This window comes from Neopsephotus bourkii, unplaced genomic scaffold (genome assembly GCF_033783945.1).
Source record: "Neopsephotus bourkii isolate Nb327-2 ecotype Australia unplaced genomic scaffold, CSIRO-AGI_Nbou_v1 NB_1067, whole genome shotgun sequence".
Classification (NCBI taxonomy): Eukaryota; Metazoa; Chordata; class Aves; order Psittaciformes; family Psittacidae; genus Neopsephotus; species Neopsephotus bourkii.
The window spans coordinates 1,534,560-1,557,986 of record NW_026901555.1 but is presented as its reverse complement, the minus strand read 5'-3'; the positions used below and the strand labels follow the sequence as shown (position 1 = coordinate 1,557,986).

The 23,427-nt window shown below is 41.5% G+C and overlaps 1 protein-coding gene across 4 annotated transcripts in view; it reads left to right on the top strand.

The window, feature by feature from the left end:
* Positions 1-23,427, top strand: part of COL4A5 (collagen type IV alpha 5 chain) — a 77,963-nt gene that overhangs the window by 32,463 nt on the left and 22,073 nt on the right. For all 4 annotated transcript variants that reach the window (XR_009726728.1, XM_061361882.1, XM_061361883.1 and 1 more), the window contains exons 5-33: positions 284-328; positions 435-497; positions 1,259-1,312; positions 1,979-2,005; positions 3,227-3,307; positions 4,351-4,413; positions 4,936-4,971; positions 5,070-5,111; positions 5,220-5,312; positions 7,434-7,487; positions 7,598-7,654; positions 9,859-9,903; positions 9,999-10,052; positions 10,232-10,273; positions 10,733-10,865; positions 11,151-11,324; positions 11,912-11,995; positions 12,917-13,009; positions 13,573-13,643; positions 13,856-14,047; positions 14,444-14,612; positions 15,256-15,348; positions 15,436-15,540; positions 16,133-16,230; positions 16,489-16,639; positions 17,294-17,407; positions 20,779-20,946; positions 21,821-21,910; positions 22,711-22,860. Coding sequence is in view for 3 of the 4 variants with exons in the window: in XM_061361882.1 (XP_061217866.1) it covers positions 284-328; positions 435-497; positions 1,259-1,312; positions 1,979-2,005; positions 3,227-3,307; positions 4,351-4,413; positions 4,936-4,971; positions 5,070-5,111; positions 5,220-5,312; positions 7,434-7,487; positions 7,598-7,654; positions 9,859-9,903; positions 9,999-10,052; positions 10,232-10,273; positions 10,733-10,865; positions 11,151-11,324; positions 11,912-11,995; positions 12,917-13,009; positions 13,573-13,643; positions 13,856-14,047; positions 14,444-14,612; positions 15,256-15,348; positions 15,436-15,540; positions 16,133-16,230; positions 16,489-16,639; positions 17,294-17,407; positions 20,779-20,946; positions 21,821-21,910; positions 22,711-22,860 (2,641 nt within the window). In the remaining variant the exon portion in view is untranslated. The remainder of the gene's footprint in view (positions 1-283; positions 329-434; positions 498-1,258; positions 1,313-1,978; positions 2,006-3,226; positions 3,308-4,350; positions 4,414-4,935; positions 4,972-5,069; positions 5,112-5,219; positions 5,313-7,433; positions 7,488-7,597; positions 7,655-9,858; positions 9,904-9,998; positions 10,053-10,231; positions 10,274-10,732; positions 10,866-11,150; positions 11,325-11,911; positions 11,996-12,916; positions 13,010-13,572; positions 13,644-13,855; positions 14,048-14,443; positions 14,613-15,255; positions 15,349-15,435; positions 15,541-16,132; positions 16,231-16,488; positions 16,640-17,293; positions 17,408-20,778; positions 20,947-21,820; positions 21,911-22,710; positions 22,861-23,427) is intronic.

Genomic DNA, 23,427 nt, shown 5'->3' with positions numbered 1-23,427 from the left:
GACTTCATTAGGGGACATCCCTTTTCCACACTATGAGTGTTCATTTATATCTTGATACTATAGCTGTTCTGCACTTTCTTCTCTGTGTTTTTGTGGGTATTTCCCTGAAAGAAGAAGAACCTTGATGGCTGTGCAGCATGGCATTTTTTTTATATGTGATTCAGATGTTTCTCTTTACTTAGATATGCACAAGTAGGTTACATCGAGTAAAACCTTGGTAAATCCTTTTGCACATCTATTAGTACCATACTGTTTAAAACATATATGGTTAATTTCCTTCTAGGGACCGCCAGGACTTCCAGGATTTCCAGGAACACCAGGACTTCCTGTGAGTAGGAATGGGTTGTATAGCTATGAATCTGTTTCCTTTTGTCTTTCAGGCCCAGAAGAGCATCTTACAAGCTAACTCTTCTTTTCTATTTTCCACTTTAAAGGGATTACCAGGACAAGATGGGCCACCAGGACCTCAGGGTATCCCAGGATGCAATGGAACAAAGGTGGAATCCCTTTAAAATTCTTAACAGTGCAACAATAAGATGAAAAAAGAGCTCTTGTTCTGGCTGTAGCAATAGATTGGGTTATTATGTGCAGCAGTACTTGCTGTTGCTGACTAGTGCAGGTAATTCCAAGAGGATTCAGACTTGCACACATATGTGAGAGAAGGGGTCACGTCTGGTACTTAAAGCAAAAGTTTTCTCAGAAATTGGCAGCACAAAGACACAACATTTGTGCTCTGCAGTCAGTGTAGTTAAATCCTTTGCTTTAACTCTTAATTTTATAGCTAACAATTGAGAGTAGTCTGATAGCTGGATTATATATTGCATCTCATTGTTGGAGTAGACTCGCTACCAAGGAAAACTCCTTACATAACAGTGGCACTTTTAATTATGAATTTTTAATAATATTGCATTGAAAATACTGATTCAATATGCTTGTTGAAAGGAGTCTTTCATCCTAATATGTTACTTAACTTCACATTATGATCCTTCCATAAGAGAAGCTGATCTTCTCTAGCGCTGTTGTGTTTTCCATCTCTGTAGTATTTTGCCTGGAAGCATGTGAAAATAACCGAATGTGGGAAGTTCTGTTTCAGTCTGTGTGATTTAAGAAACTATTTATCCTATAGCTCATTGCAATATCATTTGCTACCCTGGAGTCATAAGCTAACAAGGAAACCAGACTTTTCAGTCAAAATTGGTTTATCGGTTTTTGTTATGTTTTGCTTTGGTTTTGGCTAAATGTTTTCTTCATCCCTAAGGGAGAGCGTGGATTCCCAGGCAGTCCAGGTTTTCCTGGTTTACAAGGGCCTCCTGTAAGTAAGATGTTTCTCATTCAGCTGTATAATATCAGCCTCTTTTTGCAGTTGTTCTTTTAATAAATAAGAATACATTAATTTCTTTATGGTTAATCAGCATATTTTAGGTGTCCAATAAAAGTGAGCTTTTTTGCTGCATGCTGTGGTAAAGCTAATAAAAAGCCCTTTGAATCCTCACATGCTGAGATGCTTTGCCACCTGCAGAAAATACAAATACATGCATCTGTGTCAGGGAAGAAAGATCTTGATAGTCTCATCCGGTACATCTAAAGAGTCTCACTGGTGATTAATGGGGCAGCAAAAAAGGGACACTGTAGGGTGTTTTCATTATAAAACACAGGGATGTACAGCAAAGTGACTGTCGGAACCCAAGTACATAGAGAAAGAAATGTAGTAGACAGGACAGATAATAGGAGGTAATTAAGAAACAAATTGCTAAGAAATGGAAATGTGATCCCTTTAATGCTCTATTTTCTTCCACTTAATTCTTTTTCCACTTAATTCTCAAGATCATAAAAAACGTATTTTCTCCTGTTTCATGTCTTTTTTTAGACTCTTTAATGCTTTCTTCATGGTCTAGATCTGATTAGTGGTTCGCAAATAGCGTACCAATGATTTATTTCTATTGATCTTTCTTTTCTTTTTTGTTTCCTTTAAACAAAGGGACCCCCTGGTCTGCCAGGTATGAAGGTAAGTGTTCTGTACTCACACGATGAAGTACTAACCAGGCTCAGATGTGTGGCATGGCATAGGTAACCTGCTTTCTTCCATGCAAGACCTTGTGCATCCATTGGAATCAAGAGTGACATTCTGCAGTGCTTCTGGGCCACCCCAGTGCAACTCACTGTAAATTCTGCAGTAGCTTTACTCGGTTTGGGTCAGAAGTAGCAGACTTTTCTGAAGCTGGTTTCCTTGGGAGTGTGATGGACAGTGCCTGATTGTGTTGTGGGGCATCAAGTTATCAAAATGCCTATGAACCCTGCAATGCACCAGTAGTCTACCTGTGTATGCTCAAGAATGCTACTGGAGACTAAGCAATAGTAACTTAAAATATCCAGTTAAGAGTGCAACATCTTATGTTCCTTTTGAAAATGTGCTTTCTACTGTGTAGATTACTATGTAGATGGCTCTTTTTCTCCTAATATAAATAGTTTTATAATGTGATTTTGGACCTTAAGGACCCCTTTTGTTTTTTTTAAGGGTTTTTTTTTATTGCATCCTTGACCTGTTCTGCATGGGCCAAAACATCAATTTGGATTCAAATCTGTTTGAAAGGGAAATTGACCCACAGAATTATTCCAGTAAACTCTTGAGAGGGCAGCATAACCCTAGTACTGGCAGACTGGCAAGCTGAATTGGTTTTCTCAGCTCCTTTTTTTCCCAATTGTTTTAAAGATACTCATATTAAAAGGCAAGCCAATCAGAACATACACTTTTAAAACTGAGCTATTGCCCATAGTCAGTAACAAACTGTGCTTCAACATAGAACGTGAAGCACAACTATAACAGCATACTCGAAATCTGTTTCATGAGGTGGGACATTGGAAGAAGCTGAACAAGCCTCTTTTCTGTGGTTTCCTATCTACTGCTTTCACATGGAGCTAGAACGTCTTTTGTGAAGCATTTGTATTTCAGTCCCCTAATCTTTTGGAATTTAAGTCAATCATATGTAAGTATATTTGTACATATAGAAAGAGAGCTTTTACTAGTTGATAATTTAGCCATTTAAAGAATCCTCTCCTAAAAATAAAGCTATTCTTGGAGAACGTAACACTGATATTAAAGAGTACTTGCTAGGTTGTAGCATAGCTCCAGTCTCTCATAGTCTTACGAGCCACTCTTGTGTTCTTTAGAGTCAGAATGGTGATGAAGAAATGTGCTGTTAATTAAAGGCATCTCTTTTTCTCCTAGGGTGAAGCAGGTGAAATAATTACCTCCTTGCTGCCAGGACAGAAGGGTGACCCAGGATTTCCAGGTCTTCCAGGGATACCTGTAAGTTCTGTAAAGTACTACAACGCTGTGTTCTGCCTAAAAGAGAACGTGAAAAGTATTTGCATTACAGGACGACTGGAACATTGGTGCTAGGGATCCATATGTTTGTGTGGAGAACCGGGGCTCACAGTTAATGTACCTCTAGTTTATGGATTCAGGGAAAGTAAGTGCTTCCATAGTGCTCTTCATAGGGTGACCCACAGAGGCCAGAAGGGTCCCCTATTCAGAGAAGTAGTATCCAGGAGACAGTGGTACTCATTGACTTGCTTCTCTCTTTCCACTGCCATGTTTCCCCTGGCTGTTCCCCCTTCCTAGACATTATCTCTCCAGTGCTGGATTTCCCTTCCCTTCTTCACCCTGAGGTATATAGTATGTAACATCTGCCTTTCTGGGCTATAGCCACTATTTTGGATGGTGGGAAGAGAGGGTGATGTCTCAGCTGTTCTCCTTATGCTGCACCTCCTGGGCAGTGTTTCTGTTCTCCCAGCAGTCTTCTGTGAAAACAGCTAGTGACTCCAGGCCCTTTGCTTCCCACTGAGCCATTCATTGCTGCAGTGGAAGAACAAGGGGAGCAGGCCTATCGGTCTGGACTGGACAGAAGCCAGAGACTCCCATTTCCTGGTACAGAGAGACAACCTCCAGGCCATTCTGACCAGACTGAGCCTATTAGCATTTCTGTTCCTCTGATCTGTGCTTCCCTATTGTCTGTTTCTGGCTGGGAGGAATCACAAATACAAAGTGTTTTGTTGTTCTCTCTCAGTGCATGAAGACAAGGAAAGCACTAAAGCAGTTCAAAACAAACAAAAAAGCATTCCTTTATCCAAGCCAGAGAGATGTATTGGTGAGAGCAGAACACTCCTAATGTGATGTACCCTCCTTTAGGCCTTTCCACAAGGACAGATGGGTGGGTTAGTGGTCAGCTGTTCTGATTTGACATGTATGGGGTGCCAGCTATTGGTGTTTTCTGACCTTGAATGCCTTACTGTTTGGTTTTATTTCATAGAAAGGTGCCTCTGTCATAGCCTCCTCCCCTTTCCCAACAGGGACCACCCGGTGCCATGGGAATACCAGGTCCAGTGGGCCCTCCAGGGCCCCCAGGTTTGACGGTAAGCTTCTTTAACCTGTTACCCATGAAGTGTTAAGTAGGGCAGCTTGGTGAAGTGCAGAGATCTTGGTAATCGAGACTTGGTACAAAGACAACAAGAACGAAGCATTCAGCTCACCCTGGAGCTGTTACTGTGCACATTTAAATGTGATACATTTGAAACAACGTGTTCCCAGACCTTTTCTTACTTTAAATCAGGCTCAATCTTTGTGCAGCATCCTTGTGTGAAACCTGAGGGGCAAGATTTGGCTTATTTTAGACAAGGATGATGCTTTCATTAATGCTTAATACCTTACTGTATATTTTTATTTGACTCTTACTTAAAGGAAGAACTCCCTTCTCATACATTTGTGAAGTTGAATAGCATGAGGAAGAGTTCTCAGAGGAAGGCAAGGTGCCTTGTCATCATGGCTGTAATGCACAGGAGTCAAAGTAGCGACATTAGTTTTGTTGGGTTTTGCCACACAGGGGCATTACAAAGTGCTTGGAAGTGACTTTTTTTTGTTGTTTCCTTTTTTAATAGGGACCTCCTGGTCCACCAGGGCTGCCAGGACCTAAGGTATTTTCTTTCCCTCATTGATGGTGGTGGTGCACTGTTCTGTTTTTCTTGCTGTACATTTGTTATGTCTAAGGGCTGATGAGTTATACTTTTTGCAGGGTAATATGGGTTTGAATTTCCAAGGCCCCAAAGGTGAAAAAGTGAGTAGATGATCATGATGAGATTTTTTCATATTACGGTCAAAGTACTTATGCATGCCATTATGACTTGTCTCGCCTGTAACAAACTGCCATCTTCATGCACATTAGGGTGAACAAGGTCTTCAGGGACCTCCAGGGCCACCAGGACAAATCGGAGAACAGAAGAGACCAAATGACATTGAGTTTCAGAAAGGTGATCAGGTGAGTGGCAAACTATCCATCTGGAATGAGCCTGTGATCAAGCTGAAGCCTCTGGTGCTTTGGCTCATATATACTCACATCCTGCTTACTGCAGAGGCTCTATTATTTTTCTTACCATATTGAATAGTACTTTTAAAGGCCTGAGTACTTTTCCTTTAATAGAAGGTGTGCCAGTCACATTACCTCATTTACTTCCCTTGGTAAAATATCTATTCTTAAGAAACTCTCTTAAAGGAAGTTCGTAGTAACAGTAGAAGCAGTTAAAGTACTCTCTTTCCTTGGTACACCCAGACTGTGATTTTCAAAGCTCTCTGGGGATTCAGATTCCCAGTAATGAGCCAGCTGTGACATCCATTGTGAAGAAGTCTGTCAAAAATTTTAACTCAATTCCTGTTTTTGTTCTATTTTATTTTTTTTCTCTCCATTTCTTTTTCTTGTCATTATTAATCACCCCAAGATCTTTCTTCTGCATGGTCTGAATAAAATGCTTCCTCCATTTCTGGCCTCTTAAAAATACATCTCAAGCTGTATTATGACAGTAAGCTGAAACTGTTGGTTTGATTTGTATGGATCCTTCCTCACCCATAAATGCCAAAAAGTCATCAGGAGAGTTGCCATTTTTGAAGTTATTATGTTTCCTTCTGTACTGGGGAACATTTCACAGTACCATCTGATTCTGGGTGCCAGTCAGCACTCTGAGCAGCACCAGCAGGATCGTGGGTACCTGGATTTCCTGTTTACTTTGAAGTTTCTATCACCCTGACTGATAGAAGAGTTAAGAGTGGCGAGTGATTGGTTATTTTGCAAATATCACTGTAGTAACTGAGCTTTAAATTTTAACTGTGAGTCGCCCCCATCTGTATTTGGATCAGTTTCTTCCTTTCCACCTTTTCATCTTGAGTAGCACGTCAGAGAAGAAAGCTTTGGTACCACTGTCTAGCGTGTTTTATTTCAGGACAATTCTGCCCTTCGTCTTGATCAAACCATTTGTTACTCCTCCTTTCGGAAGAACATTAAGCACCACTAAGGCATTACCTAGAGCTATCGACTGATGTACATTTGCCATGCAGTCATCTTAGAAGGGTCTCAGTCTCTGGTTTTGTCTCTGTTTTACTCAATGGTGGGACAGAAGGTAAAGAGCAGCATTATGTGTCTTTATAGTTCTAAGAAAAGACAAGGTGACATTTTGACACACTGTAGTAGAAGCAAAAATTTGTCTGACTTTATTAGGGTCAGAGTAATTTGCCTCTGTCATCAGGGATCTCTGAAGGACTAATTATACTGGGATTGAGTTATATAAATGTACAAAATAAAAGCGTTCTAACTACATTCCTTTTAAAGCACTGTGACTTACAAACACTTACTCTGAGTGCATTGCATTTGACCAACATTAACAATGATTTCAAAGCTTACATATTTGGTCTTATTTCAACAAAGGTTATGCTCAGTAGTACACAATCAATAAAATCCTTAAGCATTACACTTCCTATTTTGTGAAATACACACAAAGTTCTGGCATGTACCCGTACCCGTGCTCTCTGACTGAAAATGAAGTAAAAGTCTGGGAGGCCTCCAAGAAAATAACACAAACTCTACACAGAAACCTACTGTGGATTCAGCAGTCAGCAGCCTTTCTTTAGGTTAATGGTGAAGAGACTTAAGAACTTGCACAAAGGTGTAACAAGACGTACCAGAAACCGTAACTTCTTAACACTTTTCAGGTGAACACACTATGGATCCTGATGGTCCCACAACTTCAGCAGTTACCACTAATCTAATGACTGTTGCTCCTGTAATTTCAGCAGGATCTGACATTTATTTGTTCTACTTTCTTTCCTGTTTGGGGTTTTTCTTTTCCTTCTTTTTATTATTGTATAGCAGCTGCAGGCCACCAAACCAGCTGCTGCAGTGCACGCAGGAGGCAGTTGTATCTTAGAGTGAATCATCTAAATAAACAGGATGTGCAGTTAATAAAATTTATAGATGCTCTTGAAGTTCCACACAAAGAAAGAAAAAATATGATCTTTTACTGTCCATAGTACTTGGAAATTGTAGAAATTGGCTGAGCTACTATGTAGTGATGGAGGCTTTAATCCTTTTTTTCTTTGCCATGCTTGACAGGGTATTCCAGGTGATCCAGGCCCACCAGGACTTCCTGGGCCACAAGGCCCTCCTGTGAGTAGTCCTCTTTTAGTTCTTTCTTTTTGGTTGCATCTGTATCAGAACTGTAAATTCATTCTGCACTGGCTTGTGGGCTCAGTTTAAGATGACCTTTGTGTGTCCAGGGTCTTCCCGGTGGCGTAAAAGGTGAAAAAGGTGAGCAAGGAGAACCAGGCAAAAGAGTAAGTAATCTGTTTAACCAAACATTTCTCTTTCCAATCAGTGTTATCTTTGAGAATTAAGCAAATGTTGAATTCAGGTGGGGCCATCAGCCTCTGGGTAAGAGACTTTTTTTTTTTCCATAACCTGGCAAAATAGTGAATGATGCATCTGGTTCATGAAAAGTGCTTCCGGCTATGGATTTCTCAGTACTTTCTGATAGAATTATCTGCTTGTAGATCTTAGTTTTGAGGGCAGGAGAAAATAATCTAGATTATGTTCACAGGGAAACCTTCAAAGTTATTGGACTGCTTGACTGAGGCAGCAGGGGTTTGTTTCCTTATGGAGAGGGTTTTCTTTCAGTTTGCGATGTACTAGGTTGTCAAGCAGCATAAGATTGATGTGTATTTAAGCTGGTCTATGTAAACTCATCCTCAGTGGGTTTACTTGTGAGGTGAGTCAGAAAACCAAGTCTCTGAACACTGCATTAAGACCACAAGTCCATTTGTCACTCCCCAAGAAACTACTTCAGTTTATGTGCTATCTGGGGAGGGGATAGTCATGAAAGCTGCTGCATCTATGGGTAGCATGGGTCACTTTGTTCCTGTCTAGATTCAAATCCATCCTGGAATTGAAATTTACTTAGAGCTCAGAAAAACTAAGGAAGATTGTACGAGTGCTAAGAAATAGGATGAAAATGACATGGCTGGGCCAGCAAAGAAAAGGCAAGCTGCTGCCAGCTCAAAGCATTCTGTATTTTCACTTTCACAGCTACTGAAGCCATAATTTCATCAGTGTAATGGGCCCCTGTGAAAACCAAGACACAAGCGTGGCTCAGGTTAATTGGACAACGTATAAGCACTGTTTAGAAGCATAGTAGTAGTAGGTTTTCCCATTAACATAGGAAATAAATACAATGGAAACAAATGTTTGATAATCCAGATAAAATACTCCTAGTTGCTGAGATTTAGAGGAGGGCTTTGATTTGCCTTCACTAAGGAGTATAACAAATGAGGCAGATTGACAAAGCCAGAATTCTCATTGTATTTTGAGTGGGTTTGAATTGCATTTTCCAAGTTGCTCCTCTCTGCAAAAGGAAATGGGAACTACAGAAATTTGCAAAGATCTGAAAGGATAAAGGTCCTGAGGGGGATATAGCAGGTGCCATTCGCCAGAAGCTTGTTTACCAACATTTTTATTTGATTTTATTACTCTGAATTTGGGCATGTTGCATACTTCAAGTGCAGTTTTGCTATTACATTACTTTAAAGCTGCCTTTTTGGGCTCCATATGATTCTGCTGGGAGTCAAACCCATTTTACATATAAAGATATCAGAATATGTAATCAAACGGTTCTGCAGACTCACAGGAGATCTCAAAACCTCGTGTTTGAGAATGAGAACTCATCACTAAATAAAAGGAATTCACAAATCGTGTTATAATCTAATACACAGTATCTGCTGTTAGGTCTTACTATCAACTTCCCAGTGACTGATCTTGGCACTGTGGTGAAACTTGGTCACCTATTCTTGTCATGTTCCAGCAGGTGTCCCCCTTACATAGAGCTTCTGCAACAGTCACACTAGAGTTCTGTTGCCCAGTAAATGGTCTGGAATAAAGTGGAGCTTGCACTAGTTCTGTCACAGCAATGAGAAACCTGTCATTGAACATGTGGGGTTTGGAAGCACTTCAGCAAGAATATATGGGCTTTAGAAGTCAATTCTTTGAGCAGAATTGCACCTTATATTTTTGTTGATACTATTGTTTAGAAAACTGCATTTGGTTTCAAGGAGAGTTAAAATTCAAGCACATAAATGTTTGTGTTTTATTTCAGTGGTCACATTATACCAATTTCATAATCAAATGTCATGTTCTGGTGTTTAGGGAGTTGGGATCTGTTTTCCAAATAAAGTCTTTCTCTATTGTTAAAATAAAGGGAGTTAACACAATGAATCAGCAATAGTTAACTGAAGATCATTTTGTGCTGTACTCACACAACATTTCTTTGAAACTTGCCATGTTTTTGTGTTCTGGGTTTCAAAATGAAAACCTCAGGTTAAATAACTCCGTTGATTTTATTTGATCGATGTCTTTGACGTGTTTGTCCCAAGGACTGCATTCTAGAGAAAGTCTGGCTTATTGAAAATGGGAAATAAGTAACACAGTTCCCATAAGAATTCTTCACCCCTGAAGCATTTTATTTCAATGAATGTTTATGTCTTTGAAGGGAAAGCCTGGCAAAGATGGAGAACCTGGTCAGCCTGGTAGGGATGTGAGTAGCTCTTACATTTCTAATCTGACTCCTTAAACACTTTTCTTCTGATATGGAGAAGATCTGAGTGTGATTATCTTTTTATTTTCTTGAAGGGCTTACCTGGTGGGCCTGGAATAAATGGTGCTCCAGGAAGAGACGGTGAAAAGGTATGCCAGGTTTCTTGTCATTATTGCTGTAGCAGCTTGAAAATCTGTCATGACTGGCTTCAGCTGTGGCCGAGTAGTAAATTGCGTTGCCTATGCTATTACAGTGTTGAGGAATACTTGCAATAACTTTCTTTTGTACTAATACACAGTATAAAAAATGCTCTTAATTCCTTTGATAGGGTGAAAAAGGTGACGTTGGTCCCCCTGGTCCTCCTGGAATTGTAAGTTGCTGATCGTTTCTTTTCTTCTTGCATTTGTTTGACAGTGTTGTTTCCTCAGGGTGACTGTGGGTCCTGTCTCTGGGTATAACAGTAACAGAACCAGCAAAGGTTTCATATATTCACTAATAGAAATAATTGTTTCCTTCTTTCAAGATAGATTCTGTGCCCTAGGATTTGCTAGGTTACAAACACAAGGCTAGACGATAACCTCAGACCAGCAGAAATTGAGTCAGCTTCACTGAAGCCTGTTATAACCATGTTGGCTTGGCAGTAAAAGTGCTTCCTATTGGGAAGTGCTCTTTACTGGAATTTTACCTGGTAATTCAGTGGAGTGGGAAAAGCATCTGTCATTGGCATGAGGTTCAAAGTATGTTGAACTTTTCCTCCCTCACTTCTCTTTACCATTCCAGTGACACTTTCCATGACATGTCGTTTCACATAAACATGAAACATTTACAGGTCATTTCAAGACCAGGCATTGATGCAGCAGTGGGACCAAAAGGTAGCAAAGGATTGCCAGGACTTCCAGGAGCCAAAGGGGAGCGTGGATTCTCTGGTAGGCCTGGGCCACCTGGCTTGCCAGGTTCACCAGGTAGGAGAGCAAGCATTAAGATTAAGTTGTATGCTCAAATGTCTGAATGTATATTTAGTTTAACAGTGTTTTCACACTCCTTTGGATACATGGCCTGAGCAGAAACTGATGGCAGAACTATTTAGAGCTACTTGTGAGCTTGAAGGGTGGTCCTAAACTTATGGGGTCAAGAAGTTATGAGAAATTCTGAACACTGATTGCCACTGCTGTGGTGAGCAGAGGATGCTAATCATCAAGGCTGTCAAAACAGATACTGACTGCTTACCTGTATTATTTTCATCTTAGGGATCACTACTGTTGGACCTCCTGGCCCACCTGGCTTACCTGGTGAGAGAGGACAGAAGGGAGATCCAGGTTTACCTGGTATTTCTATTCCTGGGCAGCCAGGACTTGATGGACCACGAGGACCTCCAGGACCACCAGGTCCCCCAGGGCCACCTGCACCATCTGTTCCTACTGGTAAGTGATGACCACATAGATAACAAGTAAAAGAGAGTGGAGAGTCAAAAGAGTGATTTTTCACAGAATTTCAGTTTTATTTCATAAATATTCTCATTTGTAGACTACAAAAAACTTCAGATGAAGCTCCTTTTTGGTATAAGGGAAGTGGGGAATGGGAGATGGAATATGAGAACCATAGTGGAGAGGAGGTAACAGGGTTCAGGGAGGAATTTAGTGTCTAGATGTCTTTGGCAGCTTAAGTCCCCTCACTGGTGATACTTCATGCACATGCTTTTATGATATGAGGCTGAACAGCAGAATGTAGTGTACAGATGGAAGTGTGTAGGCTGTGGGAAGCAGTGGGAGGCAGTTGAGGTTGTAAAGGGGAACTGATGATTGTTTCCTTTTGAGTTTGGATTACGTTGGTAGGTTTTCATTAGCAGTCCTCTGTCTGAATTGCCAAAGTGTTTGGCCTGTGATTGTGTGGGTGTATTAGAATATTCACACAAATAGTAGGAAGTGCAATTTTGTACTGAATACATGTGTTCAGTGCTGCTGTCAGTCTGTAACAAATTGATCATTAAACCTCTCTTGATTCTCCTTAGGTGAAGGGATATGTGAGCAGGGGCCACCAGGTCCTCCAGGAATTCCAGGACAACAAGGCTTTACAGGGGAGCGAGGCCAAAAAGGTGCAGTGCCCATGTCTATCTTGTTTCTTCTCTTTTTGTAAAGCTTGTTACATAATGTAAAGCCTGCATTAAATAAGGATAAACAGTATCTCTTGCCAGTGGTGTTCAGTGCAAATATTTTCTGTTTCTGAGTAAGAAATGTGGAGTTTGGGGTGTGTAGGATAGTCCCTCACCCTAGTGTTAAAGCACAGAAATCTCCACGTGAATGAGGCTCCAACCAATGCTAGGGCCTAGCATGGCTCATGATTAAAGTAAAATGGAAGTTCAGATTTATGAGTACCTCCCAATTACAGAGCAACTAAGTGCTTTGTAACAGCAGTTTCCAACTCTATGTGGAAAAGTTTTATACTTATTTCATAAATAAATTTGACATTTTTTATGGAAAGCAACATTGAAATTATAAATGCAAGATTCCTGATTTGAGCTGGTCAGTGTACAATGTGTGTGTGTGTGTGTGTGTTTGGTAAGCAAAAGAAAGATCTCTTTAATGTGTATCCTTATTTCCAAAAAGACAACCTTGCAATGAGGATGCTGATATGGGTAAGTGAGAATTTTTTCCTAGCTCAACCATGGACATCCTACCTGACTTTGGGCATCTCATTTTATTTTGTACTCCTTTCAAATGGAAGCCTTTTTTCTCATGGAAATTTTAATGGTTAATTAATTAACCTAATGAAGTGCTTGAATACTACATTGGCACGTCTGTATGTGAGGCAAATTCCTCAGCTTCTGGAAACCATTATTCCCCCCCTTCTTTTTATGAAATAAGTTTAGCCTATTGTCAAATCAGTAAAACATTCCCAGTATTTATTTTGCACTCAGACTTTAATTAAAGTTTGGATTTTAGTATGGTTTAGAATTCTTTTAATGTTTTCTGAGACCTGGTTCTCAAGTGTGCTTTTTCTGTGCAAATCTTTTCAGGTGATCAAGGAGACACGTGCTTCAATTGCATAGGGACTGGAATAACTGGGCCTCCTGGGGAGAGAGGACCACCAGGACCTCCAGGTAGTCCAGGTAAAGTTATGGTCTTCACTATTTTGCTTAATATATTCCATAAAGTCACTTTGTATCTGAGTATCTGTGTATAATGTGATGTATACAAATTCAGATGCACAGTTGGCAGCTCCAGTATATAGGTGATGCTTGTCCTGTTTTGCACAGTTGGGGAGTGTAAGGAGGAGATGGTTGGATACATGTAAAACAATCACTTCTTTTCTGAAAATCCAGTCTTCCAAAATAAATTCCACGAGCAAAGACAGACTTGCAAACATTCTGTGTATCAAAAGTTTAAGGTCTGCTAGAGATTTAACTGAAAGAGAGAAATTAACTTTTACTTGCTATTCCTGAAATGATAGAGGAGCTGGAGCTTTTTACAAGTGTGACATTTTTTGACATTACTGATTTAACTTAGAGTTGCAAATTAGGCTCTCAAATAACATCAAGCTCCCCCAAAAAAGCAGATTAAACCTTGCCTGGGTTTAGAACAACTTAGCTGTTATCTTATGCAAACAGCATGCTTGATATTTACAGCTTCTACAGTTTTATCTTTTTCTTTCGTCTTTTTGTGCTCTACTCAGGTTCTCCTGGTTTTCCTGGACCAAAAGGTGAAAAGGGGCTTCCTGGATTAACTGGCCTTGTAGGGCCACCAGTAAGTGGTGGTGTTGTGTTCTGGTCTCACTTGTCTTCCATGTTTGGTAGATCTGTGCACAGTAGATATGAATTTGTGTATAATAACTCTTTTTTGTCCATAACTAGCTTGAATGCATAATTCTTGTGCCAAACTCAGAAAAAGAGTGAAAGAAAAACTGAAATGCTTATTTTTCTTTTCTCTTCTTTTTTTTTTTTTTTGCTTCCCCTTAGGGATTCCCAGGATCCCCAGGTGCTCCTGGGAGACCTGGTCCTAAAGGAGACCCAGGAGATGTCCTGACGTCTCCAAGAATGAAAGGTGACAAAGGAGAACCTGGCTTCCCAGGACCTCCAGGTCTTCCTGGCATAGATGGCACTCCTGGACGAGATGGACTGCCAGGTCTACCTGGCCCTAAAGGAGAACCGGTGAGTTCCATTTAGTGCTGTTTCTGGTTGGACAGATGTGTTGGGAAGTCCTGAATGCATTTGATGTAGTGTAGGTAAGAGGAGTAGCAAATGTGATGAACACAGATGTACTCCCTGAATCTGTCAGTGCCTCTAAAAATAAGCTTAGGCTTCTCTCAAATAGGGTCAGATGGTCCTTTCTACCATCGTCTACATTTCACCTATTTGGCATGAAGAATTAAGTACCCAGGTTTAGACCTTACCCCTGCTATGTTAGTAAGATGTAGGAAGCTAGTGATCTTGAGAGCTAGAAGGATGGAAACTGCCAAACAGTTTCAGAACAGAAGCTGTGAAACACTTTACTCCTTTGCTGGTAAATGCATATTCCTCTTTCCCACCCTGTTCTTTCTTTTACAGGGCAGTGTTGCATTCAAAGGAGAAATGGGTATTCCAGGTGATCCAGGATTACCAGGTCTACCTGGAGAAAAAGGACTTCCTGGTCCTCCTGGGTTTGGTCCGCAAGGTTTACCTGGTGAAAAGGGCATCCAAGGTGTGTCGGGCCGTCCAGGGCCTCCCGGAGTTCCTGGTGAGTTGGTCTCTCTGTGCTGTTGAACAAAAGCTGTAAAATCAAGTTTTGTCCTTTTGATCCAGATAGTTGTCAGAACATAACGCTGCTTTTAAGCTTTTACCCAAAGGTGTTGTAAGATCTTGTATTTATAAGCTTCCTTACTGAGGGTCATCACAGAATCATGAAGCAAGCAGAATTTGTGCTATATTACCATAGGCATATGAGTCATCCTTGTGCTTCTCCTTCTTGATTGACTACAGTGAAAATGCATTGTAACTACCATCTGGCTTATGCTTAATAATACTGCAGCTACAATAGATTTCTAAAACAAGGGTTTGCTCTGAACAAGTTTGCTTTTGTTACTTCCTTGTCAACTGCTCAGATCCTGATCAAGTTGTGCTGGTGTCAGCTATGGAGAATACTATTCACATGACAGTACCTAGGAACAAACTAGAAGAAATAACATTTCTTAACATTAAATAGTGCTTCTAAGCCTAAAAGTTCTGTATGGGGCTTGGGGGCGGATAGTCTGTTGGATAAAGCATTGCTGGTGCTCGTTCTTGGTCAGCTTAGGATGTGGCTAACATCCTTTTCTGCTCAAAATAAAACAGACAAGAAACTTCTTCTGAGTGATACATATTGCTTCTTTTTTTGGTGTTAGGTCCTAAAGGTGACCCTGGTCAGACTATTACAGAACCAGGAGTACCTGGCCCCCCTGGTCCTCCAGGAAGAAGTGGTGACCCAGGTCTTCCAGGTAAAGCAACACCTAGATATCCAGGGAGTGCAAAGAGCTTTTTATTCTGATTTTTGATAACTATGTTGATTTTTCTTCTTTTTGCAGGAGATCCTGGTCAGCCAGGTCAGCGTGGCTTATCAGGCATCCCAGGTGCAAAAGGGGAGCCAGGTATTCCTGGCATTGGCCTTCCAGGTCCACCAGGCCCAAAAGGTATGTTTACACCCCTGTTGCTGTACTGTGCTGGCAAGAAGAGGGAACACAGGGATGTGTCTCTTCACTTTTTCATAGTGAATTGATTTCTGGTTTTAGAATCCTTTAAAAAATGCTTGTCTTTGTTTTATACATCCTTATAATAGTTTAAGAAATAGGAGGAAAAAGCCTGCTGATCTCTTACTCCTCTCTTTACTGTACTGCTCCTTCGCATTTACACTTTTCTGTAAACCAAGGACACAAAAGAAAATAGATAAAAGTTTGGTGTATGATGAATGTCTGAGCTTGGGTTGATAAATGATCTCCCAATGCTGTCTCAAGGTGTTAATGGTTCTGATGTTGAACTGTTTGTAATTCCTGTTAGAGCACACAGCATGGGGAGTGCTCCCCTCTGTGAGGAGTCCCAGAGATCCTCTGTTTCAAAGACTGTGTGCCCAAAAGTTGTCTCAGCCAAACATACCCCTCAAGTATGCTTGAGCAGAACCTCTTTTCAGCTACTGCTTTTCATGGGCCCTAAGCATTTCTGGAAGACTTGTTCTAATGCTCTCTGATGTCCTCTCCTCTGCTGCCATAACCTCCATGTCATACGTAGGTTTCCCAGGGACTCCTGGCCCCCCTGGAGCTCCAGGAGCTCCTGGTCGCCCTGGTCTAGATGGACCTCCTGGACCACCTGGTTTCCCAGGACAGAAGGTTTGTGTTTGCTTGTTTCATATAAAACTTCATTATCTCAGAGGTTCTTCCGTGTCAGTAGGAGCTGGTGGGGGAAGGATTTCACCTCTTGTCAGGTTCTCATGGTGGGGAAGTCACATTCTCTATTTGAGGTTTGAGTGAGGGTAGTAAAAAAGAAATAGAACTCTAAAATGATGGGCATTGTTTCTTTGCTTTTAATGTTTTTAGGAGAGGCTAAGCTTAGAAAACTCTTTTTTAAAAGATTTCTTTTTGTTACAGGGGGATCGTGGATTTGGGCTTCCAGGACCACCTGGACCCCCAGGACCACCAGGCACAAAAGGAGTTCAAGGACCTAAAGGTGATCCTGGCTTCCCAGGAAACCCTGGTCTCCCAGGACGGGCAGGTTTTGATGGAACACCAGGGCCCAAAGGTATGGAGAACTCTCCCCTTTCCTGTTCCCTGCTGAAGTTTAAAAAACATACATGTGCTGGGGGTCCTATGGCAGTCAAATACCAGCAGTGCTGACCTTGGAGCAGTTACTACAGGGTCCATATTTCCAAGTCAGACATACCTGTGTAAATGAAGCTTGTGTTCTCAAAAGACAAGCAAGCAAGGGGGTAAATACCACTCTGTAGGTCAGTATTTGAAAGTCTGTATTCTGAAGAACAGATCATGTTAATGTGGGGGTAACACTTTTTCAGTGGAATAATTGTCATTTAGATGTGCTCTGCTTCTACATGCAGAGGGTTAGCAGTTCCTGAGTTCCTGTTGTTGATCGTTGTCTGTATTCAACTGTGGAGCATGCCGGTTTGCTAGAGAGCATCTGTTGGGTTTGGTTGGGGTTACGATGCAATAATGTGTCTCTGTGTAGCCTTGAAACATAAACTGTATGCATTCCACACAGAGTGAGGACAAATCACTGACTTTCAGATATAGCCTCTGAAGTGTGTTTTTCCTGTGTCAGATCCATATTTGTTTGCATACAAGGATGAGATTTCAAGTATAATATGCAGGCACTCTGCTTCTGCAAGCAAGCATTTCTGGATTGAGTTCACTATTTAACTAAAAAAGAGTATTCTTTTAGGTGACCCTGGACCAAGTGGACCACCAGGACTCCCAGGCCCACCAGGCATCCCTGGCATTGGTGGTCAAGGTCCACCTGGATCTCCAGGACCTCCAGGTCCTGTTGGTCCCCCAGGTAAAACTCACTTGAATTGTACCCTTATGTTATTTCTGTCATACACCAAGCAGGTACACAGAACACTGAAGGTCCCACTGAACAGATAGGCAAGGAAACATAAGAGACTTCACGTCTATCAGTTTGGGTATTTTGCCAGTCAAGTAGGCATAACCTGGTACATCTGTTTTTTTACTGAAATCAGAAATGGAATTACATTCAGGCTTGGCATTTGCACAATTTAGAGAGGTTTTAAGGGTGAAAAAGCCCACTTTGGGAAGACTTGAAGCCTTGGCAGAAGCTCTAGAAAGTGTTATGCACAGACAGCAACAAAATCTCTGTGAAGGAGTTTATTGCAATACTCTTGAGGACAAGACAGAAGGGAGCACAATGTCAGTGCAGAGGTTTTGCAGTTACAGAAGAGGGGGAAAGCTGTCTTCAGCTGCCTGTGCTGTGCAGTCTCCTGTACAAGGCTACTTGTCCTCCCTCTGCTTATATGGTAAATGCAAAATGGAGGAAGGAGTTCAGGTTTTCCTGAAGTGGCTGGATACCTGGTTTTTTTTTTTTCCCTAATGGAAGCTGAACCACAGTTTAACTTAGTGTGGAAAGCAAGAAAGCATGAGTATTCCAAACTAGCTGGTTCATTGTTTTGTAGAGGAGAAAATGTTCTCTGGGCAGTGACATGATACTGCTTTAACAAAAGCCTGTCAGAAAGAGTTGTACACATTCATCTTGCCATAAGCACATCTGGAAAAGAACTCTTACAGAAACCTCCAAGTTCTGGGGTTCCTGATTCCCTCACACGCTTTTATTCTTCAAATCCAGCAAGTTTTATGAGTCCTGGTAAGTTTAAAATAGGTTGACAAAGCAGAATCTAAGGACAGTGAGAATTAGAGTATGTCTCTGAAGGGAGCTTGTCTGTCTTTTGTCTAAAATACCAGGTGACTGATGAAGGTAACTTGTTCCATCTCTGTGCACAAAGGATACGTGTACGTGCATGCACATCATTCTATTCACAAGGTTTGCTCAGGGAAATTCCTTTTCCCCCGCATTCAGTGAATGGGCTTGCTGTGCACCAACTCCTGATGTTACAGACTTGTGGCAGTCACCACAGTGGGAACATTCTCTGTGGACTTAGCATGCCTGCTGCTGAACACTTCAAATCCCATCTGGTTCCCACCATGCCTGTATGACTGTTTATGCTGCATGTTTGTGAGCCATACTTTTTGAATGTGTTTGTATGCCAGCACCAGGATTGGAATGGTTCACAATCACAGTGCATGCAGAAAGAATCACGGCCAACTGTAAGGCCATGGGTCACAGATTGGTTGATCAGATTCAGTTCTTTATGAACTGTGAGCTGAGATTCACCAAAGTGCTTAACATGCAGGTAGGCAAGCACTAGAGTAAGTAGGCCATGGAGTTTGAATTCTACTCACATACATAAAGCATAGTTCATGTTTAAGCATATTTTTTCACAAGTTTCCCAGTGGGGGAAAGGAAGATGCATTCACTGCACCAGCAAGCCTTGAATGTGTCTGGTATTAAGAGCTAGGGACAGAAGGGTCTGGACAAGGTCCACAGGAGTTCCCTAAGCAAGCAGGTGGGTCCTCTGCCTGGTTTACTGTGCTCAGTATACTGTCCTGAACCTATGGCTGCACTTGAGGCTGAGCTGAAACAGAAGTCTACACCAGTGTGTGTTTGGGGTGAAGGGCTGGGTTGCACTGGTATGGATTTGAAACTTTCATCCAATGCATGTTCTTTTGTCTTCCTGTGACATCCCTTCTGGTTTTAGTGAGAATTTGATTTCATGTGATTGCTGATTTATCCCAAAATACCAACCTTGACAAATGCACAATTATCACTAGAGTTGATTGGAAATGCTTGTGTTTTCACTGCTCTTGTCTGTAACGACTCATCATTGTGGCTACTAACAGCATAGTGGCTCTGGAATCTAGTGCATCACTAAAGGTCTTGCTTGAGAAGTCCTTGTTACTTCCCTTGGCACTGCTGTTTCTGTTCTGTGCAGAAAGCCTACATTCCCGTCTTCCATCCCTTGTTTGTTTTACTAGGCTGTTTTGATTCTGATCCTTTGTGCAATGTGGAGTATCTGGGGCTCTGTTTTTCAGAGGTTTTGGAAAATTCTGGGGAGGATTTCCCCATTCAGAATGTCCTTTCTTCGCACCACCATTTCTTCAAATAGTTTGCAATAACTCAACGTTCTTTTTTTTTTAAAGCAACAAATTACTCCAGAACTGACTGTGTTGTCTGTGTTGCTCCAATTATGGTATGGTTGCCTCTTTGAGAACCAGAAATTCCATTAGAATTCCTTTTTTTGTAAGAAACTGGTCAGAAAAAGCTTGTTCCCAGGTTGAAGAGAATACTGGACAAGGAGAGAGGGAAGAGAATTCTATTTTTTAAGTATACCATGAAATATCTCACCGAGTTTCTTGTTTCTGCATACAATGGTGGCTGCACTTTGACAAAGACCTCCAGCTTTCCTTGCAGTCTGGTTTCTCTTGACTGCACTAGTGTTGTTCTTTGTACTTAGATCTGGTTTTAGTAACTTTAGTGTAGATTTTTATTCCTTTGTTCTAACTGTATGTGCTTTATTTTGTTTCCTAACTTAACGACTGTCACAACTCCTTACTGCTACCTGTCTCAACTCCCTGATGAGCTCTAACTCGTTGGCTTTTGAACCCCAGGTTCCCCAGGTACTGTGGTCTCTTTACCAAAGCCTTTTCTTAACTTCAGATTTAAGAATAATCCTTTTTTGTCAGCTACGTTTCCAGAATGAGCATCCTCACTGACACAGTGCACTGGAGGGCAACAAGCTGTCTGCTTGCTGCAGCAATGCCTCAAGCTCAGTACCGTTAGCATTAAACAATCTTAAGCATATTTTGACAGTTGATGTTTTTCATTCAGGGCAATGTAATGCAACGCAGGTTTTGCCATCCTTCAAAACTACACAGCTGACATTAACTTAGAATGTAACAAAATGGAATCTTTGATGGAAATATAACTGTAAGAGTCTCAATACTGAGCGACAAAATACAAACCAGCCTAATCGATCTTGGCTCTTTGGTTTATTAATCAGACTTCACAGGTTGACAAAGTGAGTTGTTGTTCTGCTTTTGAAGTTTCTTTAATTGCGTTTGCTATATCTTGGTAAAATGTTAGGAATACTTTTTTTCAGGAGAACATGGCCTTTTAATACCTGCAAACATTAAAAATCAAATGGCTTTAGAAGAATTGCAGGGGTTTCATCAGTGTTAGGAAAGGACCCCAGATAAAATTTAGCTATTCCTACAGTACTATGTCCAGAGACACACACAAATCTCAGCTTTCCCTTCCCTTGTGCTAAAAGGTTGTGTCTTAACAACACTGTCTAGGATTGCAGGGCGTTCCAGGGGAGAAAGGGGATCCAGGTCCTCCAGGCTTCGACGTTCCTGGTCCTCCAGGTGACCGAGGAGCTCCAGGGTATCCAGGACCCCCTGGTCTCCCAGGGCCTCAGGGTTCACCTGGACCACCTGGCCGGGATGGAATACCTGGATTTCCAGGTAAGTTCGAGTTTACCTATGGTCAAAGACCAAACTGTAGTTACAGGTAGATGCTCTTTATGCTTGGGTATGCCAGCTTAGTGAGCTTTGGTGTTTATCCTACCCATTTAAAGTTGGATACACGTAACTGTTACATCTCATACTTCAAAAATAAATGTAGCAGAATTTGTTGCATTAAAATCCTTGTAAAATCCACTCCTCCCTGTAACTTGGTTTAAATGTTTTCTATGTTATTTTGTTTCATAATTGTCAATCGTGGCTTTGAGCATCGTCACTGTGGCGCTTTCCTAATTTATGGTGTGATTTTTTTTCCTAGTCACTGCTACAGTTTGGAAATAGAATTTGTTTAAATGAAGTGATTGCAAATACTAACAATTGGATTCAACACGGTTTAAATACTGACTCCTTTACTCTGTGTGTTAGATAGTCTTGTTTCACCCTCTGGAAGAGAAATATCAAAAGTGAATTTTGCATATCTTTGTCTATGGACAGAGGGGGCAGTACTAAAGACTGCAAGCAGTGCACACCTGATTGACTTTTTGGCTTTCAATAAATTCAAGTTTGCTTTCAAACAAGTATTTAGGTTTCAAAGCAGGGAACTCAATTTACCAGTGGTATGAATACGCTTCCTGCCATAAAGAACAGCGTACTGCAAATTTGCTTCCCAGGACTTAACTGTGGAACATACCCCATGGTTTTCAAGCATCATTTTATCCAACTTAGATCTATACAAGAACTGAGTGCTTGCAGTTCCCTTAAAACAGGCCTTATATCATGTGCTGCTTAATAAATACCCTAGAGATGCAGGGAATTAAAAGTTAGGTACTGGTACCTGGTTTTGTTCTGAATGACAATGGTGATTCAATGCATTTAGGTGCCAAAGGGGAGATGGGCGTCATGGGAGCCCCTGGTCCTCCAGGGCCTCCAGGAACTCCTGGGAGAAATGGCCTGCCTGGCTTGAAAGGTAATGCTTGTTTTACCTGCCTCTGAAGGGAATGCAGACTGCTGTTTTCCATGTCCTGTGTGGAAAGGGACTTTGTAATCCTAACATCCAGACCTTCATTACTGGACTCTGCCTAGATTATCTTCTTTTGCCAGTGCTGATATTCAGAATTGCTTTGCAGTTCTAAGCCATAGCATTCTGTCATTCTTTTTTAGTTGATGTCATGAAATGGTAGGTAATTTAAAACATTACCTTTGCATTGATGGCATTAAAGTAGGGCAATATTTCTGAAGCCTGTCGTAAAGTCTGCTTTAAGCAATAGAAAGAAGAAAATCAGTAGTTCTGGATTCTGGAGTCATCCAGAATGAGCTCTGTAAGTATCGCAGAGGAACTGTTCAATCTACATTTTCCCAACTTGCTTGTTGAGATTAATTTTGAAAGAGTTTGCTAGAAATAAAAGCCACTCACTCCCCAGAACAAGGAGGCAGTGAATCCAAAGCTGCTATTGCTGTTGCAGCTCCTTTGTGCTGGTAGTACAGTGTGGTGGAGCTCTTGGAGCTTTCTTGGTGTGGGTCATATAGACAACTGCTTCTTCTGAGCTGGGATGGCCAGATACAGACACCGCCATGCAGTCCACTCACTCGGCTTTGTTCCAAGGCTTAAGATGCTCTGGCGACCCTTGGATAAACTGACTGATCATTTAGTGAATTCCAACTGCATTAATAAGTCCTGAACTCCCAATGCAAGAAAAACCATTACAAATGTAGTAGCCTACCTCAAGGACTGTATTTTTTCCCTTTTGTTGTCTGTACCTGCTGTAGGCAATAATGGATTGCCTGGTCCACCAGGGCCTCCCGGACCAGTAGGACAGAAAGGCATCAAAGGCGAAGCAGGCCTGCCAGGTCCACCTGGAAAAGTTGATCCAAAACAGCTAGGAGCAAAAGGAGAAAAAGGCGAGCCAGGTGTTCCAGGTACAGAACTTTGCATGTGGGTCTGGGGAAGCTGTTTACACACAACAGTGACCTGTAACTGAATCTATTGCAGTTCATTCTTTCTTACAGAAAACTTAGATTCATAACAGAGAGGTGGCTTAAGGTTCTTATTTTGGGAGCTTTTTTTCAGTGGTTCTGTGACCAAGCTACTCTGTGTGGTTAGTTTGCAGTGCCTTGCTCATTAACTGTTACTTTTACTTGGCATATACCAATACTGTAATAGCACAAAGGTGCTTTCAGCAGGATTGCAACTCAGTCTTCTAGGTGCTATTCCTAAGCATGATGAGATCATTGTCATGGTTGCTGTCTCAAAGCCCCTTGGGCTTTTGCCTTGTAAGATGGAACTGCACAGGTTACCTGCTCATCCATCACCTTCGGATTCTACCTTTGGGTATCTCTGTAATCTTACCCTCCCCTGAGCTAAATGTCACTCTCTGTGTGTTTCTACTTGGGAAGCTGGCAGCCTGGAAGGTTCCCTCGGTTCACTCCAGTCTGTTTCTCCCTCACTTGCTGGCTTCCCTCTCATCCCTCATCAAGGGTTCTGAT